The sequence below is a fragment of the Ostrea edulis genome, chromosome 4, assembly GCF_947568905.1.
Source record: "Ostrea edulis chromosome 4, xbOstEdul1.1, whole genome shotgun sequence".
Classification (NCBI taxonomy): Eukaryota; Metazoa; Mollusca; class Bivalvia; order Ostreida; family Ostreidae; genus Ostrea; species Ostrea edulis.
The window spans coordinates 37,337,824-37,364,967 of NC_079167.1; the positions used below are offsets into that span (position 1 = coordinate 37,337,824).

Genomic DNA, 27,144 nt, shown 5'->3' on the forward strand with positions numbered 1-27,144 from the left:
GACGGATTGATTCTGTTTTAATTTTCATAACTTGGAAAATAATGCAGTTTCTGTAGTCAGTATTCATAACGAAGATACTCTGTGTAATAAGCTCCGATTCCAATAATTGTTCAAGTTAATCAAGGATAAGTATATACTATTGACACAACTAAAGATATCGTCAAATTCCGGAACGACCTTGAACAATTCGTTTTCATTTACTCTGATTTAGAGTCTAATCTCTCTTTCTCTCTCTCGGGCGTCTCCCATCATTTTTATATTCATAATTCAATTTATAGCTGTTAACCCCCCCCCCCCCCTTTATGTAGTAATGACTGTAGTAATATATAAGCTTGAACCGATGAATTGAACCCATATTATAACAACGGATGAACTATTACCACCCCTTCACTAATCTATGCTTGTAAAAGATTTTCAGACAATATTGCCTTATGTCAACTTCTTTTCCACCCCACCCCCCTTCCTCTTGTAAAGCGGTGTTATGTACCTGTATACAACAACCCATAACAGTAAGGTATGAATGACCAGTTACACCCCCCTTCTCCAAATACCGTATAGTTTCCCTCCCCTCTATAGCCAATTCACAAGATGCTGGGAATATATCAAAGGAAGGGGTGGGTCCACAATTTGTTCAAAGAATGAGTACGTCATTTTAATGGTACTTTTTTCTTCTTCGATAAGAGATATATGATGCAAAATAACCACTCGAGGTCTTCTGGAATATCTAACCAAAGGGAACCCAGCCCTTCACACACTCTCTCTAGATCCGCCACTGGATGGTGCCGTACACATGTACATATACAAGCAAGAATGCAATTGATGCCAAACGACTATTGCGAACTCAACAAATGCTTTCCGGCGTGTACACCCTCTAAATGGTGGTAACAAGATAAGTATATACTTGCAAATTGATGCTCAATTTGCCAAGTTTTTGCCCAAATAACAGGAAATCCCTAAATCATGATGTCCGCGGAGGAGGGGTATTTCCCTCTGACGGTTGTGGACCCACGGTGTATTTATTTTGTAGTTTTCATGAATATTAATTGGTACATGTATACATTTAATTATTTTTACATATATATATATATCCAAACGTTTAGGATGGATGTAATATTGTAGTCCGGGACATATGTCATATTCAGTAAGATATAGGCCTATTTGAAGAAAAACTAACGCACAGCGCGGATAAATTAGCGAACATCAATTATATATCGGACATCGCGGGACATATGTTGTCTCTACGTATCGGATTACAATTGCACCCACCCACCCAAACGTTAATGCTTCAGGCACAGGGACTAAGCCCGTTTTGGGCCCGAACTCTGTGATACCATAAGCCCGTTTTGGGCCCGAACTCTGTGATACCATAAATATAGATATTTATGGTATCACAGAGTTCGGGCCCAAAACGGGCTTAGCCCCTGTGGCTTCAGGTACTGTGTTGTTGTTTTTTTCTTACTATAAATATAAGAACTGGACTTATTAAATTTCATTTGGAAAGTCTACTTAATATAATTAATTGGAACATGGGCTGAATGGGACACATGGGAACGTCTCGACTAACACTTGATCTAGTTTATACAAAACCAATATTGCTTCTTTCTTTTGTGAAATATAATTTTACCTCTTCGTCTATAATTGTATTCCATTTTTGAAAGTCAAGTTGCGTTTGGGTAAATCCGATTTCTGTTCAGTGAGAAAAATTTAATGATTAAGTTTTTGGGGTTTTTTTTGTTTTGTTTTTGTTTTGTTTGTTTGTTTGTTTTTAAAATCAAATAGTCCATATGGCTCTTGTATATAATGTGACAACATTCAATCATGACGAATCCATAGTTATCGGAATATTCAAACTATGTGACAAGATATAATAATATGTTATATGCTGAAAGATATGATTTTACACAATAACATGAAAAGCTTCGTATAATCAGAAATGTGAAAATTATAGTCAATGCACGCCTACAAGATCCTCAATTTCAAACCGCTCCTACAATTCTCAAATAAAAATGTACGTATACTATGAGAATGGACCTGCGGGATTGTTTCGTGAACTTTTCTATGATATACCTTAGAAAAGGGTTAGGAAAACCCTAAGATCAAATTAGGACATATCCTAGGACGTAGCTCGATTGACTCATCGTCGGAAACCCACGGACGGTCGCACCCGTTAACCTAGGTTGGTCGCACTCCTTTTACCTAGGTTGGTCGTACTCCTTTTACCTAGGTTGGTCGCACTCCTTTTACCTAGGTAAAGGGAATGCGACCGATCGTGGGTTTCCGACTATGAGCTCGACTGTGTCTCGGGAATATCTTAAGAGTTAAGACATTATATACACTGTACATTCTTACTTCTTTACATTTATTAATGCATATAAGTTGTGTGACATATTCGTAGCTATACGATTAAAATATATATGTAGATATGTTCTTATTATAGATAAAATATCTAATACATGACAAAAACTAAAAGGTTGTCAGTTTTTCTAGATCTACTACTTCACCTGAAATGAAAAATTGTGGACCTCGAACCCAGGCATGGATGTATGCAATGGTATATTCCGTTTTACCCCGAAGACAATGCTAAACAACAAAGACGTGTAACTTCCAATGCCACAGTTAGTTTGAACCTTGACTTACTCATGTCAAGGTGACTATTTAAAAAATAAGTTAAATGACTTTCCCTTCTAGCCCCACACAAGTCAACCCTGTTATTGCGTCACCATGAACTTGATAGTTAAGACGAATATTTGTGGCGAGGCCTTAGATTTAGGAAAGTTTCAAGAAACCGACTTAGGACCAAGATGTGTCAGTCTTTTAAAGACGTACTTGGGACATTCCAGCTTCGTGAACACTCTTCCTGGAATAGTTTACCCCCCCCCCCTTTTTTTTTGCATACATGTACATCATATGGTTTTCATCCACAGGAGTAAAAGGGGTAACTTAATTATTATATGTCTGTTAATATGCATATAAGTTGTGTCATAATGTCATAGCATTATGTCATAAGTATTCTTTGTTTTTTATTTATAATATGAAAAAGGTGCATGGGCAGTTACAGTATCCTGGATAGCTGTAATTACATAACTAGCTATCGGAGGGGGTATACTTCCGGGTATACATATGTTTGTACATGTATCCCATTTCCCCCCAGAACCATAGCTGTGCATATATATTATATATATATATATATATATATATATATATATATATATATATATATGTATATATATATATATACATGTATATTGTTCAAACCAATATGTTTATACATATGCACCCATTACCCATTGTAAACATGACATGTTGACTTACTACCAATGTACCGTCCCATGGTATCTTTTGCATTACAGTCATATGTACTTGTACTACGTGTCTTTTACTATTATTATGTCTCATTGCATATATTGTTATTATTTTCTTCCTGTGTGCATTTCTGACTGTTTTGCATTAGGGTACACGGTGGTACTTACATGTATTGCATATGTCTCATGTTATGTACATTTTCTAAGCCCATACTACTAGTATTACTGTATATTATGTGTAAACTATATGAAACCAATATTTGCACATATGCACTCATTATAAACATGACATGTTGACCTAGTACCAAGGCACCGTCCCGTGGTATCTTTTGCATTACAGTGGAGTTAATCATATGTACTTATACTACCTTTACTATTATTACATGTAGTATTGTTATGTACATGTATATAATTTTTTTCCCTGTGTGTATTTTTTACTGTTTTGCATTAGGATACACGGTGGTACTTGCATGTAATACATTAAGTATTATCATGTTCAAAATGTCTCATACTAATAGCTAGTGCATATTTTGCTCCTTTTTTTGTTCTTTTCATTTTATTATCATTTTTATAAACATTGCATAGATAGATATATATATATATATATACCGAACCAATGCAGCGTCATCCCTACTCCTAGGATCGCAGTGTGTATTTGTAAGCATACTCAGTCAACAACCAAGGAAAGGGGAAGAAGGTAGAGAAAAAAGAGGAAGAGGAATTAAGGGAAGGACAAGAGAGGAGGGGGAGATAGGAAAGGGTAGAACGATCGAGGCATGGGGAGAAAAGGAGGGAGAAAGAAGGATCGAGATAGGGTGGGAGAAGGGGAAGACTTCCATATTCTTGTAATATACTGCCTCTTAAATTTAGATGTCAATTTGTGTATTTTCAATATAAATGGGAAATTCACTTTCAAATTCATTTAGGGAGTAGAAAACTCAACCCGCGTTAGGGATTGAGAGAATTTTGATCCGCCCAATACAAAATCATTCAGGACGCGAAATTACTCATACCAGTTATGACTCCGTGGAAGGTTGTCTGTGTCATTCTTTTCCTATCTAATTTTTTATGTCTCCTGACTGATTTCTTGTTTCGTTTACCTTACAAGCACGAACAAAACATATCTATAATCTTAATTCCTTATATGTACACTACTTCCGATCAAGTGGGCGTTCCCCACTCATTTTTGTATATTCGGAACTTTTCTAAACAACTAGTTCTCAGCCCTTGTAAAGACTAATGGTGAAGTTTTAAGCACCAGCTAAACCGTTCGGAACTGCACGTGCCGTGTGCAAAACTTCTGTGATTGGGAAGTTATTTGGGGGTACGAAAAAGTGTTTACATGCATGCCTGACACCTTAAACTGAATCGGATTTTTTAAAGCATGGCTTCTGTTTTAACTTTAGAGGCTAAATTAGAAAGGGTTGATCCCACAACACCATGGGGATTTCGTATGCAAGGAGGAAAAGAATTCGGCATTCCGCTGACAATTCTAAAGGTAAGAATCCCAATTTGTTATTCATCTTCAAGAACACACCCTCAGCAGACACCTGCACTCACACCTGTAAATTTCTACGCTTGAATGGTCACTGTTTGACAGTTTGATGGTAGTCTGATGACCCAACGATATTTTCACCTGAACGGGACATTGTTCGGGACCGGTTTCTTACTCGTAAATCTCCCTTTCCTCGCTGTTAATTTCATTTCACCTTACGTGATGAACTAATTAAAAATACTGTTACTGAAACGCCTCATTGCTATTCAGTGACATGTAAATTACAGTGTTTTATGTATTCTATTTTACGGTAAATAATACTGTTATTTTGTGGATTCTGAGATTGTCCCTTTATCTCTGTGCAGTGCAAAGTTAGGAAGATTAAGTGAATTTTAAATCTTGCACTTCTGTAATGCCCTCCCACTACTGCATAATAGTCTTTTGTGAATCATCAACAATTTTGTAATTTCAGTATTTATAACAAATCCATCATAATGGGAACAGAGAAGGGTTTGAAATGGAAATGAAAAAATAAAGCCATATATAAACATGATAGATAGATTATACACCTTCTAGTCAAACAGGCCTATATAATGCTTATGATTAAAATATTATTTCCCTACTGGGCTTTGCATATATATGCGATGTTTCTTTGAAGCACATGTTAATATGACTAAGAAGGGAAGGGGCTTAGTAGAGCTGTAATAACTACATATGTGAGTGGTTACTATGGATTGGAAACTGTTACATCAGCAGGGGGATGTGTTGCCAATATCTATTTACTGGCATTCACAGAATTTGTATACATTTCCTTATCTTCCCAGCTAACCATTCAGCCAAGCTTCACAGTTTAAAATAACTTTTCCAGACTGCTGAATATCATGATTTTGGGAAGCAGAAGGAGATTCAAGGCTTCAGAATCCTGTATTTGAATGTATAGATCATTTATCTTTCAGGAACATCAAATATTATCAGACTTTTTGTTTTTATCTCAAGAGAGATTCTGTGGGGGTGTGAAATGTGATTCGAAATTTACCACATGATCAACTTGATTGGCAAGATTGATTGTTTTATGCCCCTTCCAGAATTTTTAACTCAAGATATTGAGACCTCACCAGCTGTGGGTGAAGTACCACAAATTTAGACCTATGCTTAGCGCTCAGGGCTGTAACAGTGAGGGTTCTTTAAACTGCCAACGCCTGCCATGACACGGGACCTCCATTTTTAAGGTCATTTCTGAAAGACCCATGATTTTCAGTTTTCATCTATAAATGCTAAGTGTTTGCCAAAGTAGCAATCACTACATGTGTCTTAGGTTTGACACAGCCATGACATAAGCAGGACTCAACCTCAGTTGTGAAGCAAACACTTTTTGAAACATATATGTGTGTGGCATGATTTTAATATTCGTAATATGTAAGAGAGAGAGAGATGGGGGATCTCCATTTATCCTGACTGGTTACCTCGCTCTAACAGTAAGAGAGAGAGAGATGGGGGATCTCCATTTATCCTATCATGTATGACATGTTTTCATATACAGCTAAGTACCATTCACCTTCCCTTCTGCTTGTACCAGTGGATGTCAGCAGGAGGGGGGACATCTCGTGAGTTCTGAGGGTGTCTGCCACAGAGTCGCTCTTTCTTGCCGGGTCGATTTGATGTTTTCTGTTTTGATCACAGTGATTTTTTTAGGCCCATTTTGGGTCCGAATTTCGGCCTTTTCCCCTCCTAAAAATTGCAAATCTTTTCCCAATTTAGCTTGCATTTTTCCCAATAATAAAATTGTGAAAGGAAAACGTATTTGAAAAAAAAATGAATATTCGATGTGAATTATATACATAAGATTTAACAAAGAGTTATGGACTTATATGGTAATGATGATTTGGATATAATAGTTGAAAATTTTAGAAGGTTAAAGAAAATTAGATGTGTAAAATAAAGATAATATAATGTTTGATATTATTTTAAAACTTATTTATGATAATAATTGATTTTTCCCAATTTGACTGAAATGTTGACAATTTTTCCCAATTTGAAAGCCACAGGACCCTTGTAAAAAAAAATGTAGAAAAATCACTGGATCAGTCCATATATATCTCCTTATGTTGTCTTGAGCAATTGAAATCCACTGTTGGCCTGCTAAGCCAGTCACAACTTCACCAGTGCCCCGTTAGCCAGCGTTACCTGTTTCCATCTCCCGCAGCGAGGACGAGGTGTTGGACTTTGGGAGACATTACCATTCACCAATGCAACTAAGTAATCTCTGTGGGTCCTTAAAAATCTAATTCTGATCACGCACTTGGTTACCATAAAAATAATTAAATTGCGATGGTAATTCTTCCTGTTTTGAGGTTAGAATCTTATTTAGTCAAAGTAAGTTAGACATCTAAATATTTGTTACTTTAGGGGGCACTAATTATGACCTTCACCTTCTCTGTCCAACATGTTTCAATTTTCACTAGGAATATTTATCTTTTGTAGTAGTAACTTTTTTCACCACAAATTTTCAGAGAAACATACAACGAACTTTTAAGTTAGGTATTCTGCAACATTTCTGAACTACAGCATTTCTTAAATAAATGCTTCTCATATATACAGAACCATGGAAGCGAATGTATGAGTCCACAGTCCAGAATGTCATTATAAAATGATTTTTGTGTACTGGTTGATCAAAGTGTGAATTTGTGGTATCAATATTTTGGTGAATTTTCATCCCCGAGTACTAATACTGTTTGAGTTACGGGAACTAGAACATATTCCAAATCCTCAGTCCACTATAGAAAATGAATTTGAAATGCTTCAAACTTTTTTTTTAAAGAAATAGATAGACACCGTGGCATCGGTGGCTGAGTGGTTAGGCCGTCAGACTCTCGACCAAAAGGTCGTGGGTTCGAGTCCTGGCCACGGCAGGGCTGACGTTGTGTCCTTACATGAATTTCCTCACTCCACCCAAGTGTAAAAGGGGTACCTGGCTATAGACAGTGAAAGATATTGTTAGAATGTTAGTGCTCTAGCGCTTGTAATGGCAGCTTGCACTGTATGCTTCCTAGGAGGCTGAGAAAGTTCTAGATTGATATAAGGTCTGCCGGGGTAATAATGTACATTGATTATTGTAAAGCGCTTTGAGCAGCATACGCTGGAAAAGGCGCTATATAAAACCAATCATTATTATTATTATTATAAATAAAATAAAAACAGGTTTAACTTTTCTTGTTTTCTCCAACTTTAAAGTTTGTAAAGGGGAGAAGGTGTCCAGTTAAGGTTATTTCAACTTGATAAATTTCCACTTCATTATTACAAAATAAGTCATTTCTATTACCAGGTAAATCAAGGAAGTCTTGCAGCCAAGTGTGGACTTCAACAAGGGGATGTTATCCTAAAAATTGGTAACCAAGAGACCACAAATCAAAAACACAAAGAAGCCCAGGATTTGATCATTGGGTCTGGCAACAAATTAGATCTTCTGCTTCAGAGGTATACATGTGTGACAAATAAATGTATAACCATTGGGAAATGGTACATGGCCAGGGATTAATCTAGATAAGATTTGTTGCTGATTTTCCCCATGAAAATAAATAATGAGAATTTCCAGTATAGTTACATGAAAAGCATGGGAGACTTAAAAGTGTGTTTTACTGAATGATCCCACATTTTGTGAAAACAGACATGAGCAATAGACCTGTGCCCCCTTGAATTATAATCCAACTAATTAGGCCCCCCTCCCCTAGATTAATCCCTGATTGTAAGTTCCCTGTGTGCATGCGTTAATGAAAATTCCCCTTTTTCCCTCTCTGCCCCATGAAATTCTAAGCATTGACTGGCATTCTTATGAATGATAATCCGATGAATTTGGGTGTGAATATTTTTTTCATCCTCCTTGCTAAAGAGCACTGTATGGATTTGTTTTAATGGCAAAAATGTTGATTGTTTGTCACAAAGTTGAAGGGCTGAAGGCTATGCATTTGGATTTGGCCATAGATTCAAAATTATTACTCTTTATTGCATGTACGTGTATTTGGCTGATACATGTATTTTTGCACACATGGAAATTAGGGGGGGGGGGGGGTAACAGATCTCTTACTTGTTGGGCAACCTTGATTCTATTTGATATACAGTGCTTATATTCCCAAACACTGAGCACCTATTCATCAGCTGATGATTGAGGTTTCAATGAAATGATTTCTTCTTAACCCATATTTTTCTTCTCAACCCATATTTTATCTTTTAAATTCAAGAATTCGTGAAAAAAAGTCTAACACTAATCGGTAAGTACATGAATGCTGAAGAAAGAAAGAATGACTCATCTCTAGTGTAGACAGAAAATTACTATGTTGTTGTGTTTGATGTGACTTTAATTGCCTGATACTAAAAGTTTAGTTTACAGGTCAAATGTTTAAAAGTATAGGTACACATGTATTTATCACTGGCTCTACATGGAGAACTTGTGGTAGTTAGGTATGAGTTAGAATGTGCATGTCAATGTATGATGCTTGTCCTTTCCTCAGCTTGGCATTAGATTGACCTGTCTCTTTGAGGTTGACAGCGTTATTTGGAATTTTAATCAGAGATTTTGATGATGAAATTTGTCTTTTACAATAATGTGCTGGTCTGTTTTAGATTTTTTGACCCTTGATTTTCAGTCTGTTTGTTGACAACTTTAACATTGTATGTAACTTTTGAACTGTACAGATAGGGATTTCAAACCTGTGAACTGAAAGGTCAAAACTTGGCCAGAATTGGACTTCAAAGAGATTTCATCTTTAAGGATGATGTTGCAGATAAAACATGTATCCATTTCTGCTAACACAGTGCTACATGCATTTATAAGAATTCTGAATTATTAAAAATAGAATCCACAAAGAAATGAGAAAGATTTATGACAACACAAAATATCTTGATTTATTATTTGATAAAATAATTTTGAGCTTTCTGGCTGGCTGAGATCCAACAAACTAGAAAATTTACCTCGACATGCCTTTGAGGTGAATATATAACATTTTAACTAATTTTTCAACATATTGCACCAAAAATGAATTGGGATTCCCAAATTGAAATGATTGGTTATTATTTTTTGTTGTCCATTGAAAACTCCCATCTTTCATCACTGCAGTCTAGCTTTAAACAAAGATGGTCAACCAAGTATTGTTTTGTAAGCTCTGGCTTTTATGTTTTAGATTATTCAGGTTATTTCAATACAGTTAAACTCTGATATAGCGAATTTATGTGGACACTCTATAAAGATTCGCTATAAGCGTAATTCGCTATATGTTCATAGCAAATCCATAATTCAAATATTACGAATTTGTTATAAAACTGATTTGTTCTACATGTATATCAGTTGTATAAGATAGCAGCAATCGATATACTTGCATTTGTATTGTCTCTAAGAGAAATTAAGCCTATATATTTTCAGACAAGAAGAAATATTTTTATACAAGAAATATACATGTACACACTGATTTATATATGATGATTTATCTTGATGGATTATTAAGTCATGCACAAACATGTTGATTGATTGTATCTGAATTGTTTAAAAACATCCCTCTCGAGAATTTTTCACTTATATGGAGACGTCAAAAAATATGTCAAAAGAAAAATGTCATCAAAATCATGTGCAATACATAAAAACAGTCTGTTGCAGTTGTCATTTACTTGTTGCTTTACACCAAAAAAAGGAGTGCGATAAAATAAATGCAATCAAACTTCAAATTCAATTTAAATAACGAGAATAGTAAACAATACCGACAATATATTTGCTAAACGTATGTGTAAGTATTGTTTTGTGTTAACAACCTCTTTTGAAAAAATACGAACAGAGATTTCGTAATAAGTGTGGATCCTTTATGGCAATGGAAAGTGATTGTTAAAAATCACAAGTTTAAAATGAAAAAAAAAATTGTAACAAAAAGTGATTTTTATGTTCGTTTTTAATTCAAGGGGAATAGGAATTTACTTCGTTATATCTGTAAATTCGCTATATCCGTGTTCGTTTTAGATGCAGATTTTTATATAGAAATAGAATTTGCAGGGGAAATCCATTTCACTTCGCTATAGCCATAATTTCGCTATATTCGTGTTCACTATATTCGAGTTTTACTGTAATGTAATAAAACAATTATTGTCATTTTTTTTCAGTCAATACTGTGTTTAGTTACCATCAAAGTACAATGTTCACTTTGCCCTCTATCGTCGCAAGCCACATCTATTGTTTACACTATACGTCAAATGAGGTAGGGTAGGTACTACTGGACTCGGTAACCGTGGCTAGCGATGATGCTTGCCCTCCAGTCTTGGTGAATATTGTATTTCTCGGGTACTGAAGCATTGTGCTGACCTCAGAAATGTCACTGATTGTGTAATATTACTGTGGAACATAAGTAATGCAATCAGGGCTCAACAGTGTCATGAAAATGTACTTGTCTGAACTCTTATAGTGAGCTCGTCAAGTATATGTTCAACGTAGTACTTTAAATTTCACAATTGCTAAGTGCTTGGTGCTCTTTATGCCTCTCATGAGCAATCATCTAAAAGGCTGTTATCCCATACTTACAGGTACTATTCATTGTTAGGGTGCTGGCTGGTTTCACGCAACATACTACTTCTGCTTTCAGTATACCCATAAAACCAATTATGTGAGGATTTTTTTCTAAAGTTTTGTTGCTGTTTTTACAATTTTTGGCAATTTTCATCTATCCTCTGTTTTGAGATTGTTATTGTCATACTAGCACCATTATATGGACTACCTTAATCTTGAAATATTGATACACTTAATTGACACTTAGTCACTTACAGATATAAAAGTTCTGCATGCAAGTAAAGGACAGGCAGCAATGTAAAAAAAAAAATCCACTTTCTTTTTTATTTTGTACACTTTTTAATTGTTTTATTGGATAACAATTTAATTTCAGATTACAGAGATTCGTAAAAATCGTACAAAGTACATTTGTCAGTCAAAATTTGGTGTTGATTTGAGTCCTGGCGATGCATTATGATATTTTGTTAAGAGAATATCAGACATGGTTTGCTTGTCTGTCTGTCTGTCCTGCCACCTCTATGGGTGGAGTTGAACACTTTACAAGTAACAGCTCTGCAACATCTGCTTGGTTACTTTTTTAGGGTTAGGCAAACCACACCAGTTCCACATTTTCAGAGAATAGAGTCTGATATTTGTTTTGGACATCATGTTACAGTTTTGGATTGTTGATAGTGCACTGTTCGGTTGTTCACCTATATTAAGTTCATGTAGTTGGCTGCAGTAGAGGTTCATGGTAAGGTACTTTTGAAGGAATGTAGGGGGCTCTTGTTTGTAGAAGGAGAATTTTATCCTGCTTTGAACCCATGGGTACCGGGTGGCTTTGCTACCATTTATACTTCAATCTTTGCCAGTCTGTATCTCTTGTGATGTGTAAAGGTAGCATGACATCAGTTATCGGTAGTTTTAGCAGATGGTAAGATAGAATTGCTGAATATTCAGCCTACGGAATAGACCGTTGTTCTTCAGGATGGACAGCAAGCGTGAGAGCTGAATATAGCATTGACAGGGAAATACTGTTGCATTACGATATAGTTGTAGTTTTGTCATGTTAGTAATCAGTTTTGTAACTAAACATATACATACTGACAATTTTACAGGTGCAACTAATATTCAAAATCTGTAACTAAAATACATGTTTGCCTGCGTTTTGTGTTATTGTGGAACAAGCAAAAAAAATAAATGAAAGATTTTCATTTGGATTCTAGTTTCCAAGTAGAATCAGCCTAGTAATTTTTTATTCACTCTACATCTTTCAAACCATCTATCTGGGCTGGGCCCTTGTTTATCCTTTGAACATGTGGAGTATCGGTAGAGTAAACACAACTTCTCCATTATGTGATTTTTCAAAAGTAGATTTGTCATTAAATTACTCATAATTCAGAGTCAAGTACAAGTAATAAACACTTAATTTTTGTTTCTATGGTTTCACAACAGTTTAAAATGTAATTACATTTAGTGTATTGCATGTACCACTCGTGATGATGAAGAATTTGAATATAAGAGTGCACACTAATAGACCACATTCTCAATATTCTTAGTTTTCATGCTCCCACATTTTAATCAAAATGTTTGCTCAGAGCCAGAAAGATAAGTGAAGATTACAAACAACAATTTACCTTCTAATTCAATTTCAAATGGCACTCATTCTGTTTAAGAACATACTTTTATCATGATTTGACAAGTAATTTGGAAACACGGATTTTTGATATGGGAACTGCTGAGAAAGCAAAGAGCAATAAGTATACATTGTTATATGCGGCATACTTTCTCGGGATATCAGATAAGGTTTCATAGAGGAAACAGGGAGATCCAGCGAGGAGAAGTCGGCGTTCTTGTGGCTGATTAATCACACACACACACTGAAAATGTTTTTACACCCAGAGCATTCCTGGGCTTATATTGTATGTATCAGTTATTCTGAATGATCTGTCAAGATCAGCAATGTAGGTAGAGGGCATATAGGTGAATAGGAAAGCTTTTGTGCTAAAAACAATCACCCCCAAAAGCAATCTGTGTATTACATCTGCTCTGAATTTAAATTTCATGAGATCTTAAGTTACAGATATTTTCTGGTGTTTTTTTTTTCTTTTTCTTTTTTTTATCAGCTATGATGTTTGATATGCTGTGTTAATGAAACTAATTTCATTTGTTAGATAAAGCATATGAAACAATTGAATTTTTGATGGATAGATATTTTACAACTGAATGTCAAGCCATCTGTCAATAGTTATCTAGCATGAATCTTAAGAAATTTGCATTTTTTATAAAGCTGACACACAGCCATTAATGAATTGATTTATTTTATTTATATACCATTCCATTACTTTTTGTAATTAAGCTTTGCCAGTAAGTAATGGTCTACAGTGTACATCTACTGGGCATGAAAAAGGTTCAGGGATGTGTTCATCAAACCGATGATCAATGTGTTTATACTCTCAACTGGATGATTTTTTATGTTTCAGACTTCTCTGTTCCAACCATTGTAATTGACCATGAATTATTTTGTTATTGTTTTCAGAGGTGCCCCTGCTCCTCAGCACTCCTATGAGAAGTTTGCTACCCCTACCTACAACTCGTACCCGAGTCCATCTGGTGCTCCTCAACCAGGCTCCCAGGTAAGACCCCCTACAACTCGTACCCGAGCCCTTCTGGTGCTCCTCAACCGGGCTCCCAGGTAAGACCCCCTACAACTCGTACCTGAGCCCTTGTGGTGCTCCTCAACCGGGCTCCCAGGTAAGAAGTTTGCTACCCCTACCTACAACTCGTACCCGAGCCCTTCTGGTGCTCCTCAACCGGGCTCCCAGGTAGGAGAAACAGCCTCAGAACAAATGGTTGCTTGGAGCCTGGATCTGTTCTAAAATCAAACATTCATCTGCTAAAAGGTGATAGGGATCTGTAATAACTTCTGTGTGTTACATTGTAAACACTTCATGGCAAGATTTTGAGTAAACATGCCACCTTGAAATGCGATAAGGGGGAAGAAAGTTGACTTAAATGCTGGGCATTTGATGAGAACTAATGTTAAGTGATTGAAGTATGTGAATACGTTTATACCTATTTATGAAAGACCAGGACAGATAGGGTGGTTGAGTCATTTTATGTGGGGAGTTCACAAGGTGATGTAAGGTGACAACTCTTGGTTACAACCACAAGTGTGTACACAATGTCTGACTGTGTTATTGATTCAGGCTTCTGTTTCACCACAAAAATTTACTGGAAGGTTATACACGGGAGACTGCTGGGCAAGCAGTTTAAGTTTTTTAACTTTGTATATTGTTTTGTGAGATAGGGAGTGTATTTAGTATTTTGTTACATGATATTCATAAAGAATATTTATATCCACTATTATATAATCCTTTATGGCTTGAGAAAAAAGGTCCTTTTGTTTGTAGAAGCATTATTGAATCTTTCTCATATTTAAAACCACGTATTTGTTGAATTTGGACTATACAATGATGTAATCTCCTTTTTAATCCCATTTACAGACAAATCAATTTCCTAATTTCAAAACTGTAAGAGAGTGTTTGAAAAGTCGCACTATCACTGATACTGTTTTATATGACCACAATATGCAATTTCTGAGTTGCCCATTAGTTGTTGCCCTTTGTTGAACCTTTAATATGTATGGTGAGATGCAAAATGTATTTTTGTACACATGTGGTGGGTACATAGATGCTTGTCTCTTTGGTCATATGATTTTCACCTGCTATGCAACCACATGAACTGCAGGGAGACACAAATTTAGTAAGTTTATGAGTGCATTGTATTGGAGAATGAAATAGCTCAAACAAAATTCAAAATTTACCAGCTTTCTTTGCTGAAAATATTGATGATCATGTGAAAGAGGAAATAAATGATTCCATATTTAATCCAGTGACCATATTCAAACAATTTCTTTGTAATGTGGTCAGTTAGGCCAATTCAACTTAATTAGTAAATTATAATCCAATGTCACAAAAAATATGGGGCGGGTGGGTGTATTTTTTTTCTTTAATGTTTATTTCCCGAGAAAAAATATTAATGACGAAAGGCATCACACAAATTGTTAATCAAGTTAACATTCAAAGAATCCTTGGTAGAAGATATAAAACCAACATTCTGTGACTTTCATCATTCACTCATGTCACTGGGAAGCAAGTTTGTTTGAAATCATAATTTTTGCGAAAATAAAAAATATCAGGGTGGGCCTTTTTTTGAGGGGTGGGCGGGGATGATAATCTATCAATTAATTTAATTGGCCTTAAAAGCAAAATTAATGCTTTCCCAACTTTTATCATTATATGTACATAACCAAGCTATAATATATGTACACATTTTGTACCCACCCTAGCGTTCAATAGAGTACTGAACATACCTTCATCACAGAAGAACAGCTGATATCTCAGAAATTGCATATTTTGAAAAGCACATTTTAGTTGTGATTATCATTGTTTCCACGAAATACTAGAAATTTGATTGCTAGTTAGATTTGAGAAGAATGGAAAGAAAATTATCCTAATTTTAAAGCAATATCTGTTCAACTATCATGGCACCGGGTGGGGGGTGCCATTACCGAATCTTGGTAATTTTGATCAAATTTAGAATAACAATATTGAGTTGAAGCAGGGGTTCTTGCACAAAACACACTTAAAACAAATGCACGACTGTCAATTTTGTTGAGCAAAAGAATCCATAACATAAATAGTTCTTTGAAATAAAATCCACTGTGCATGTTAATTACAAAAATTCAATAACTGGTCTGTTGTCATTAGATGTAAACACACTTCAGTCTTATTGCTGTGCCATTGTAATGAACCGTTATGCTGTTGAGTGAATTAACGGAACTGAGTTATATTTCTTTTGAACAAACAGTAATAAATATATTGCCTATATTCATACATTCTTTGTTCTATACTTTAAAATGTTTGTAATCAAATTTAGCATGTGTGCCAAGCATAGAAAGTTTAATTAAATTGAAATTAGAGTTTCATCTCGAAAGCTTGACTTGTACATGTATATGGAAAAGATACACTGTTGAAGAGTTTTTTGTTTTTGTTTTCTCCTCCAGAACTACAATACAGCAGCGAAACCGTTTGGATCTCCTGCAGCCCGGCCTGATGTCGACTCAGTCACACAGCAAACTAGTCAAATCTCTTTCTCCCCGTATGTATATGATCTACCAGAATTCATTTACTCTGCTTGAATCATTACAAAATAATATTCATGTTTTGCAACTGTTGAATGAGAAATAATTGGGGGGGGGGGGGGGGGGGGGGGGGGGGGGCTAACTACAAATATTAATAATTTTCAAAAATTTTATGATATGGTTTTACTTACTGCATCTTTATATGAAATGTTAGATGATCTTCACAGGAAACCGGCAGTGGTGCCAGCACCCCCTCCCCCACCCCCACCCTCCCAGGGGCCAGGCTTTTACCCTGCTGCACAGAAGTATACTGAGAGTGAGGAGAAACCGACATCGTCTCAGCTCCAGTCACGGTCCTTCAAGTTTCTGCAAGGCATCATGGATAGTGGTCAAGGTAAATTTTACAACCCTACAAGGGGCAAAATTCAGGATAATCAGATAGTCCCATTAAATCTTAAAGGATCTAGTGTCTTCATCATGTGTGCAACAAAGTATTATTCACATTTACATGGACAAATTAATGATTAAGGAGAAGGCTTATATAGGTGCTGCATGCTGCCTAATTCTTATTATGTTATATATACATGATGAAATACTGTTTAAGTAATAAAGAAAAAGATGAATATTGAAGTTAAAAATGAGTATGGAAATGTATGTATTTCACTTGTGTTATGAAGAAACATTTTTGATGTAGCAATGTGATGTAGGTCTTATTTTGTGAGGAGGCAATATAGTTAAGGACTTGCATTTTTTCTTTCCATTAACCTTCGCTTAATATGCGGAAATTTAAAATGGGTGGGAACAGGAAATGAAAATAACAATTGCATTTATAATACAAGTGTTTATTTAGTTGCATGTAATTTAACATGATTATGCATTTTGAGATTTCCTCTTTGTGGAGAGCATGCCCTGTGCTGTTTGATAAAGTGCACCTTTGTTTGGGGTTTAACTGAGAATGTGATATGAATCATGAAGCATCAATGCCTAAAAGACCTCATTTACATAATTTAAACCTGCTCCTTATTGAGTCATTACATCTAAAACAAGAAATAAATTTCACTGAATTATGCCAAGAATCCAATGAAGGTGTCTCCTTTATCAACGATTTTTTTTTTTGTCCCTTCAATTCATGGATTTCAATTTAAAAATCTTGAGTCATCTGCCAACAATTTTTGTGCTCCATTAAATATTTCAGACATTTATTTCACTTTTAGTGTATACATTGTTTACATTCAAAGAGAACATGTGAAAAATAACCTTTTTATTACAAGCGTTGATCTTTAATAGAAATTTATACCAGGGACGGTTACTGATGGCCACATTGTTTTCACGTTCATTTCTTGTTGAATTTAATTCAATATTGCTGTCTTTTGTCGGACAAAAAGTGAATAGGGATTGTTTTAGAGATCTGGTGAAAGTAATGAATTATTCAGTTACAATGTCTGATTATCATTGTATATTAATTCAGTTTAGAAATTAATATGCAAATTTGTTTATTAGAACAGTATATTCATATAAAACATATATCAGACATTTAAGGTCAAAATTGGATGAAATAATCTGTACACCTGAACCTGTCCAAATGTTTTGTCTTTTAACATTGAAGTACAGCTAGGGTCAGAAGGTTATCATTTGTTTTCTCAAGGTGACAGTTTCTAATGTTACCCTTAACAACATGCAACATTTATTGTATTATACTGAATGTCACAAGGAATAAAAGAAATTGAATTCTGTAAAGTAATAACCAACACAGTAACATGTACCTTAAGTATATAACCAGGTAACACTTAACCTTTACAAAGTTCATATAGATCAGTTTACCAGAATATATTGAAGTATCAATCACTTCATGATATTTTTAAATGTGTATTTCAATCTCTCTAGTGACATTATACTGAAAACTAAGACAGCCAATATCTACATCAATTTCACAAATGTGATCAAATTCATATTAACCCTTGCCAAGTAATGGTACCAGTGACTTTACATGTATAATATGGAAGACTTCAGAGTTCTTTTTCCTCAAAAAGAGTAACATTTTGTTTTGTGAATATTTTACATGAAAGTAAAATAAACAAAAATATTCCTATACTAACTAACTGACCAATTTCTGGTTCAAATTGCATTCAGAATCAAGTACATATCGTATCATGCATGCTGTAGATTTTTATGACACCCCCAAAAATTTTCAGATCCACCCTCTGCCTTGCGGCCCTCACCTGGACAAGTGGTCCGAAGCGTCTCCCCAAACACCACACAAAACAACTTTAACTCCAAACCTCGTCAGTTCAATACCCCACAAGGACTTTATTCAGAGGAAAGTACCGATAGTTCATTGAAACTTGCAAGGTGTGTATACTACCAGTATTGCTTACAAAAAACCCTGACGTATCATAATTGCTTGCAGCTGTTACCAGGCTTTTACAGTTTCTTTCCTCTTTTGCATGATTGGAGATCTTCATCTGTAACTGCCACTAGTCAGTATAAAAACAACTTGAGGGTATCATTTTGGTGTTGTAAATTCAGGCCCAAGTTGCAGAATAATGGAAAGTTTGTTGATTATGGATAGAATTGAGTTTGCTTTTAGTAGCTTTGTTGTATTAACAAGAAGGTATTTTCATATGTCATCCATTGAATTATTGTTTCTTTCCCTTAAATGATTCATGATTTTGACCTTTGGGTATTTTTTTTAACCAGAAATGTAAAGTGACAGAGCAAATCACTTTTACAAGTTTGAACACAGTTGAACTACCATTCATGAAGACATAATTTATGTGAAAAATTCCAACAGAAGATTCTTACTCTGAAAATATAGAAAGATATTTTATGATAGAAATGACAATGAAAATTTATGGATCAGGTGATTAATTTGGATCATTGAAAAAGGGGAACCAAACAATATCTTAATGTTGACCTTGAAAGTTCTTGTGAAACTGCCAAATTGCATAATACAAGATAATTTGGTGTTATTCCTGGGCTTTGGAAGTCTCTGTCAATGAGACCCAGAACTCACAAGACATCAGAATGGTACAGATGCAGTACTCATAACATGTGTCATCCCCTCTCTGTAAGGAGAGGCATTGTGTTTCACCGTGTGAGATCAGAGGTTTCATGGTCTGGTTTGGGTATTAAGAGAAAATTTGACTTAGGCCATTTTGTTTGCAGATTACCCTGCTAAGCCTGAACCCAGTCCACCATGGAGGTAAACTGTCTTCTGCTTGTTAGATGGATCAGTTTGCAGGGAAGGTGCTATCGAAGATGGTCTCCCTATATGTTAAACTTTGACAGTGTACCTTTGTTTTGATGTCTGTTTCCAAGTATACCATTTGAAATTGAGAAAAAAAATTCTGTATGCTTACAAGTACGTGTATATTTTTTCAGTTATGGAAATGGTGTATAGAATTGAATTGAATTAAGTAGCACTACTGGTACAGTGAGCAAGTGGTGGAGCTGCAGAAGAACATAAAAATATTTATATTAAGATTAATGTTGAATTTTACTACGGGTACATTGTCAAAGTTTTAAAGGCACTGTGTATTTGCATCTTTCTGGAGTTGATTGATTTTGTGTTTTTCTTTTTATGTGCAGCATGTTTGAATGGAGAGATTGTTCATTTTAAGGAAACATGATTTTGCATGTACGTTGGTTTTGCTGACCCAATGGTATTGCTGAGACTAGCAGTCAAATTTTATGGTTTAATTTGTGATCAATTTTTTTTTTAAAAAGTGGTAGCTACAGAAGTGTAGTTGGCCAATGCAAAAAATTTGTGATTGACAACTGGAAGATCTATCATGATTTTCTGATCTGGTTTGCTGTGGTTTAATTGTTTACATGTAGGAATCTAGTAATGTTGACTATTACATGTAGGAATCTAGTCATGTTGACTATTACATGTAGGAATCTAGTCATGTTGACTATTACATGTAGGAATCTAGTCATGTTGACTATTACATGTAGGAATCTAGTCATATTGACTATTACATGTAGGAATCTTGAGGAATTTAGTCATATTGACTATTACATGTAGGAATCTAGTCATATTGACTATTACATGTAGGAATCTAATCATATTGACTATTACATGTAGGAATCTAGTCATGTTGACTATTACATGTAGGAATCTAGTCATGTTGACTACAGGCTAAAAAATTGTCTTTAATAATGGTGTTAGATTATTTTGCAGACAGATATGGTTTTTTTTTCTGTGTATATCATAAATTGTTAGATTTTTGTTATAGGTATTAATGCCAGAGTAATTAACAGACATATAGAAAAGAAAAAAATTCTGTGTAAATTCCCGTGCCAGACAGATTCTTTATTTAAACTTTTCTACCTGTTTTGATAAACGTCATTTGTTGATTTTCTTTTGTACCTGAACAAAAACCGTTTACCTTACACTTACAGATGAAAAGACCCACACCCTATATTCTATTTACACAGTTAATGAAATATCAACAGGAACTCAGAATCATAATATGATATGATTTTATAGCCATGTCATTGACCTTTTGACCTCAATTATCTGTAACAAAAAATGTGTCTCTTGTGAAAAACCTGAGGGCTTTCGTCAGGAAGTGTGTATCATAGATTACTTTAGGAAAATATTTCAAGTATCTGTACCTAAAGAACTCCTAAACATAACAATGTAGTTTGAAGAGCTGTTGCATGTTCAAGTGTTTGTAAATGTGGTATTTTCTGTATCGAATTTTTCAATGCATTTAAAGTTTTAGGTAACTAAAAATGTATTTGAATGCTGTGCATGACATTCCAGTAGGATTAGTCCCTGCATGCATGTTTCAGGTCAGGAAATGAAGAACAAGAGGAGGGAGAGAGAAATGTGGATGGTCAGGGAAAAGTTGTGTATCGTCCATCGGAAACATTCAAAATGGTGCATGAACAAGATACTCCTACTGTAGCCAAGCAGGAGGATGATTATAAACCCACTCATTCCAGAACATTTAAAATGCTCCAAGAGAAGTTGGGAGCTGGGTAATACATCAAATCACAACATTTTCTGTCAGATGAGTGGAGTTAGAATTTAAGTCTACAGTTTATTTAAATTGTAATGGAAATTCATCAAATTGCAAACCACCCATTTGAAATGCATTTTATGTTTTCAATGAAGGCAATAGGAATTATTAGTATCAAAAATTGATAATGCAAGTTTTGTAAATTATATTTGACCCTGAAATTTTTATTGAAAATTGAATCATCAACCGTTTGATTGCAGTTCAATGCATGATGTGAAATCCAATCCTTTTTAGTTCATTGACCAGTCTGTGTAGGAATCCCCGGTGTTATATGTCTATTCACCTGCATGATACACATTAAAACTGTGTGAAATTTTGAAAACATTGTGTGCACTTCAATTTAAAAAGGTTTAAATATTAACTTTTTGATTAAAAAAAGGACAAAAAAAAACAAAAACAAAAACAAAAAAAAAACCCACAAAACCTGTGATGTGCTGTATGTGAATTTAAAGATTTAAAAAAAAATTATATTCCTTTTTTTTTCACACTCGACAGTTTAATCTTTCTTACTAAGCAGTTTTGTTTTTCTGTGAATAGGGATCAGCCCTCAACACCCAAGGCACCACCAGCACCAGGTAAAAGTCTATTTGATTCGCCAAAATTATTTAACAATGACTTGATGATGTAATTATTACCCTGAAGTTGAGTAGCATGAGTCATAAAAACTTTAATTAAAAGTACCCAAGAAGTATAACTAGTTCAACTGGAACAAAATGGGTCAACTGTTCAAATTGATGAAAACCTGCAACTTTGGACCCAAATTTTCATAATTATGTAACTTTCTTCAAGCGCCATCTTCAGCTCCCAAGCCAGGAGTATGGACTCCTCCAAGTGCTCCAACTGCCAAACCTTTCACCCCTACAGTGCAGCCTCCGGCCCCTGCTGCCCCAGGGGGGCCTAAAATGGGACCTCCTAGAAACCCCACTGGAGTCAACGCTGTGAGAGTCAAGAAAGGTGAAGCTACAATCTTCAAGAGTGGGGAGACTGCCCCTGGGATCTCCAGGATACCAGTGTGTGCTTCCTGTAACATTTCTATCAGGTGTGTTCACCATGTTTCACATTCTCTCGGTTGTTGGATGTGAATTTTTTTTTTTTTTTTTTTTTTTTTTGCAAGAGTAGGACAGGATTTGTTAAAAATATAATTCACAAATGTAAAGGACTGAGAAAAAATACCAATTAAAACATTCAATACATAAGAAAGTGTTTATTGAAACAGAGACTTTTTGCATTTACCAATTAAAGCCTTCTTGTTTAAGTAATTCCATTTGAATTGTTCAATAGACACTTTAATTGTATACAAACAGTATGAATTTTACTCTATTTCCTTCATTTATGAGAGAGCTGTAGAAACAAATCTTGTAGCCTAATATAGTTGATTTATGGTTTCCAGAGGCCCATTTGTGGTTGCTATGGGCAAGACATGGTGCCCTGACCACTTTGTGTGTCAGAACCCTAAATGTGGACAAAAACTGCTGGACATCGGTTTTGTGGAGGAAGGAGGCTTCTTGTACTGTGAAAAGGATTATGAGCAGTACTTTGCCCCGACTTGCACCAAGTGTGGAAAACCCATTGTGGGGGTATGTTGACGTCTGCCGCTTGTATAAAGTGTGTGTAATAATGGAATGGATGTAAGAACTCTGGGATGGTAGCAAGATTTTTGTTGATACAATTGTATAACTTTTTTCCTACGTGACTAATTAATAAGCTGTAAAAAGATGCCTGATTTGAAGAAAACTTAATTGTATAATGCTCTATGGTGAATTTCTATGCTTCCTGTAATTTTTGTTGACAACTGCAGTGCATCATTACAATTTATAAAGATATCAAAGGCAAAAACATTGGAAACGTAAATATTTGGTGATATGTCATCCTGACCATGTCGATTTGTTGCCGTGAAAGTGTCATGAATTTGTTAAAGTTTAGTCTACGTACATTGATTTGAAGTAGAGCATAAGTGATGATGTGAAGGGAATTTATTTATTGACTTTATAAAGGTACTTTCAAGAGATATTTCAAGTGAATTGTGTTTGTAACGTAAATTTTACGAACTTGGAATATATGCTATACTGAAATAACCTATTCATTTGAAGCATAAGTCTTGGGAGGGTAAATGCATAGGTCTCGGTCAAAACAGAATCCCTGTTGAATATGTGAGTCTTGATGTTGTAGGAATGTGTAAATGCTCTGCAGAAGACCTACCATCCAAACTGTTTCCTCTGTTACCAGTGTAAACAGCCAATCGGTGGAAACCAGTTCCACTTGGAGGATGGCAATCCATACTGTGAAAATGGTTAGTCATATTTCTAGACACATTGTGCCAAAAGGAAAACCAAATCCTCCTCAGGTGGCATCGGACAGAGTTGTATAGTACCACTTTTAAGGCTATCTACAGTGCAAAACAACACCTAGTGATCGCTTTATTTGTCTGTGTTTGTCTATTTACTTGTCGTCCTCTTCCATCAATACCCACACTGCAGACAACACATTTGTTTTGGGGAACACTTTAATTTATAAATAAAGTAAATGTAAACTAACTACCAGTGAAATTTTATTTCTGATATATGTATTCCATTGTTATGGTCATTGTTTTAAGATGTACTGATGCGTTAGAATATTGTAACAGATTTATAATGTACTTATGCTAAAGACCACTTGAATAATTTGACTGCTTTGTTTAGACTGGAGGCAGATGTTCCAAACCATGTGCAAAGGATGTGACTTCCCTATTGAACCTGGGGACCACTGGGTAGAGGCCATGGGCAACAACTTCCACTCAGAGTGTTTCAACTGCTCTGTAAGTAGCCAAATACCACTGTTTCAACTGCTCTGGAAGTAGTCAAATACCACTGTTTCAACTGCTCTGGAAGTAGTCAAATACCACTGTTTCAACTGTTCTGGAAGTAGTCAAATACCACTGTTTCAACTGTTCTGGAAGTAGTCAAATACCACTGTTTCAACTGCTCTGGAAGTAGTCAAATACCACTGTTTCTACTGCTCTGGAAGTAGTCAAATACCACTGTTTCTACTGCTCTCTAACTGTTTCAACTGCTCTGGAAGTAGTCAAATACCAATGTTTCAACTGCTCTTTAACTGTTTCAACTGCTCTGTAAGGAGTCAAATACCACTGTTTCAACTGCTCTGGAAGTAGTCAAATACCACTGTTTCAACTGTGTTAACAAGTTGTGTAGGTTCAAGTTTTTAGCTTGACATCTCAGTTGAAAGCTCAAGTGAGCTTTACTGATCACTCATTGTCCGTATGTGTATGTCTGTATGTAAACTGTTAACATTTTCGACTTCTCCAGAACTACTGAGCCACTTTCAACCAAAATTGGCACAACGCATCCTTGGGTGAAGGGCTATCAAGTTTGTTCAAATGAAGGGCCAGACTCCCTCCAAAATAGAGATAATCACGTAAATGCAAAAATAGGGTGGGGTCATTTTAAAAAATGCTTCTTAAGAATCACTGGGTCAGAAAAGTGGAAATGAACATGAAAGCTTCATGACATAGATTAGATTCAATTTTGTTTAAATAATGGTCCCCATGAGTAAGTTGGTGCCACAATAGGTGATCAAAGTTTTATATGTTAATATATATAGGAAAAATCTTTTAAAATATCTCTTGAACTATTTAAGCTAGGGCTTTCATATTTTGTATATACCTTCTTTATGACAAGACCTTTCATTTGATGCAGTGATATGTGATCTTGTGACCTTGACCTGGGAGTTTGACCTACTTTTTAAAAATATTACCTATTCAATATCTCCCAAACTATTTAAGGTAGAACTTTTATATTTTGTATATGATTTCTTATGGCAAGACCTTTAATTTCATACCATGATTTATGTGACCTTGACCTTCTCCCAGAACAGCAAGGTGATATTAGTCATTGGTGTTCAGGCATTCCCAAGTTGTTTGAATTCATATTCAGTTATATCAGGACTCTTTGAAATATTTTATGGGGAAACAGATTTGGGGGGAAAACTTAAAAATCACAACAGCAGGGCTACGATGACTCAGGTTAGTGATGTGGCGCCTGGGCCCTTGTTTTCTCTGCACACTTAGAGGTCCAGGATCATCTTATCTTTGAAGTGTCATAGGAAAAAGAGGTATTGTTTCCTTAAATAACATCACATAGTGGGATGTGGTTCTACAGGATCTTGTATATCACTATGCATATTCATCATTTATTACAGTAAATGACATTTTGTAAACCATGAGAAATTGTTAAGAGTTGAGACATTTGTACCTCTGGGGAGGGAGGGAGGGAGGGAGGAGTGTAGAAATCCTAAATTTGGTCACCATGACTTTACTGTGGAAATTATATATTGATTCTCATTTACTACTTGACTTTTCAGACCTGTGGAATCAACTTGGAAGGTCAGCCTTTCTATGCCAAGGGAGGCAAACCATACTGCAAGAAACACACCCGATAAAGTCCACTCCTGATAAACTTAGATCCCTCCATCCATGATCACTGGACTGGAACCACCTCTTCCTGTGCATGGTGTTCAGCAGAGATGTGATATGTGAAATTTCGGAAATAGTAAATATTCAATCATGATTTCTGTGCCAAAACTGTGTTGATGACCGTGGATATTTTTATCATATATATATACAGTGCAAAACTTAATGTAAATCACTTGTTTGAAAAAAAGAATATTTGCTAAGTATTACAGTACGCTGTAGAATTAAGCATATTATAACATTGAGGGTCAAAATAGCCAGTTGTTTAGCTAGTCCATTGATATTATTTAACATGGTGATGCCATGATGGATTCTATTTATAGTTTTTGGGCCACAGGGTGCAACCTTTTCGGCAATGAATCTCACTTTAAAAAGTATTAACATAAGATAAGTCATATTTTAATCTTTGATTATTCTTTAGATATGCTGTACGTATGTAGAGAATGTATACTAATATTTAATAATGTTCGAAGCAAGCATTTAGAGTTATTAGTATTCGAAACATAAATTAAATTCTCAGCATTATATCATTACAAATTTCACAGTAATGTGCCTTGCATTCATATGAATATACATATAAATATAATGTTATCAAGCAAGATGCTAAAGCTATATTGCCAAAATCTGCACCAAAAAAAAAGAAGAAAAATATACAATGTTCTGTTGGTCATGCAAGTTAATGTTATTGTCTTCGACATTTTTGTGAGCCAACATCAATCAATATGCTAAATCATTTGCTTATACATGGAGATCTGTCCAAACTGGACATGCTTGGTATTAAAATCTTTCTTCGTTTAGACAGCATAAAAAATACAGTACTTACGTATGTATACATGTACACTTTTCAGGTTACAAGATATGCAGTTTACACTGTACGTGAATTAGGCAGTTTACACTGTATGTGAATTATGCAGTTTAGGCAGTTTACACTGTATGTGAATTATGCAGTTTAGGCAGTTTACACTGTATGTGAATTTCTATAGAATAACCTGTTTACTTGCTTTTAGAATGCCCATTGTTTGTTTTCCAGTCACTACATAGGTATGTTTATTTGAATGAATTGAATTATAAATAATTACATATTGGAGTAAGCAATGCTAGAGTATAAATGTCAGTCATTTGCTTTAAGCTGTATTGTTAATGAGGTAGGAATGTTTTAATAATGGATTAATAAAATGTTATTTATCCA

The 27,144-nt window shown here is 35.2% G+C and overlaps 1 protein-coding gene across 8 annotated transcripts; it reads left to right on the top strand.

The window, feature by feature from the left end:
- The first annotated feature begins 1,739 nt into the window (after positions 1-1,739).
- On the top strand, positions 1,740-27,144 carry LOC125667987 (PDZ and LIM domain protein 7-like). Of its 8 annotated transcripts, none has more exons than XM_048901707.2 (14): positions 1,740-4,800; positions 8,120-8,271; positions 9,033-9,062; positions 13,854-13,950; positions 16,383-16,477; positions 16,688-16,854; positions 18,653-18,809; positions 21,261-21,449; positions 22,028-22,065; positions 22,280-22,529; positions 22,881-23,067; positions 23,660-23,780; positions 24,169-24,284; positions 25,847-27,144. In XM_048901707.2, exons 1-14 carry the CDS (start codon positions 4,687-4,689, stop codon positions 25,922-25,924), a joined length of 1,791 nt encoding a protein of 596 aa, XP_048757664.1. In that variant the 5' UTR covers positions 1,740-4,686; the 3' UTR covers positions 25,925-27,144. The 8 variants fall into 8 exon arrangements, with proteins under 8 accessions (XP_048757664.1, XP_056018515.1, XP_048757666.1 ...); XM_056162540.1 differs by lacking the exon at positions 18,653-18,809 and adding an exon at positions 19,626-19,662; XM_048901709.2 differs by lacking the exon at positions 21,261-21,449.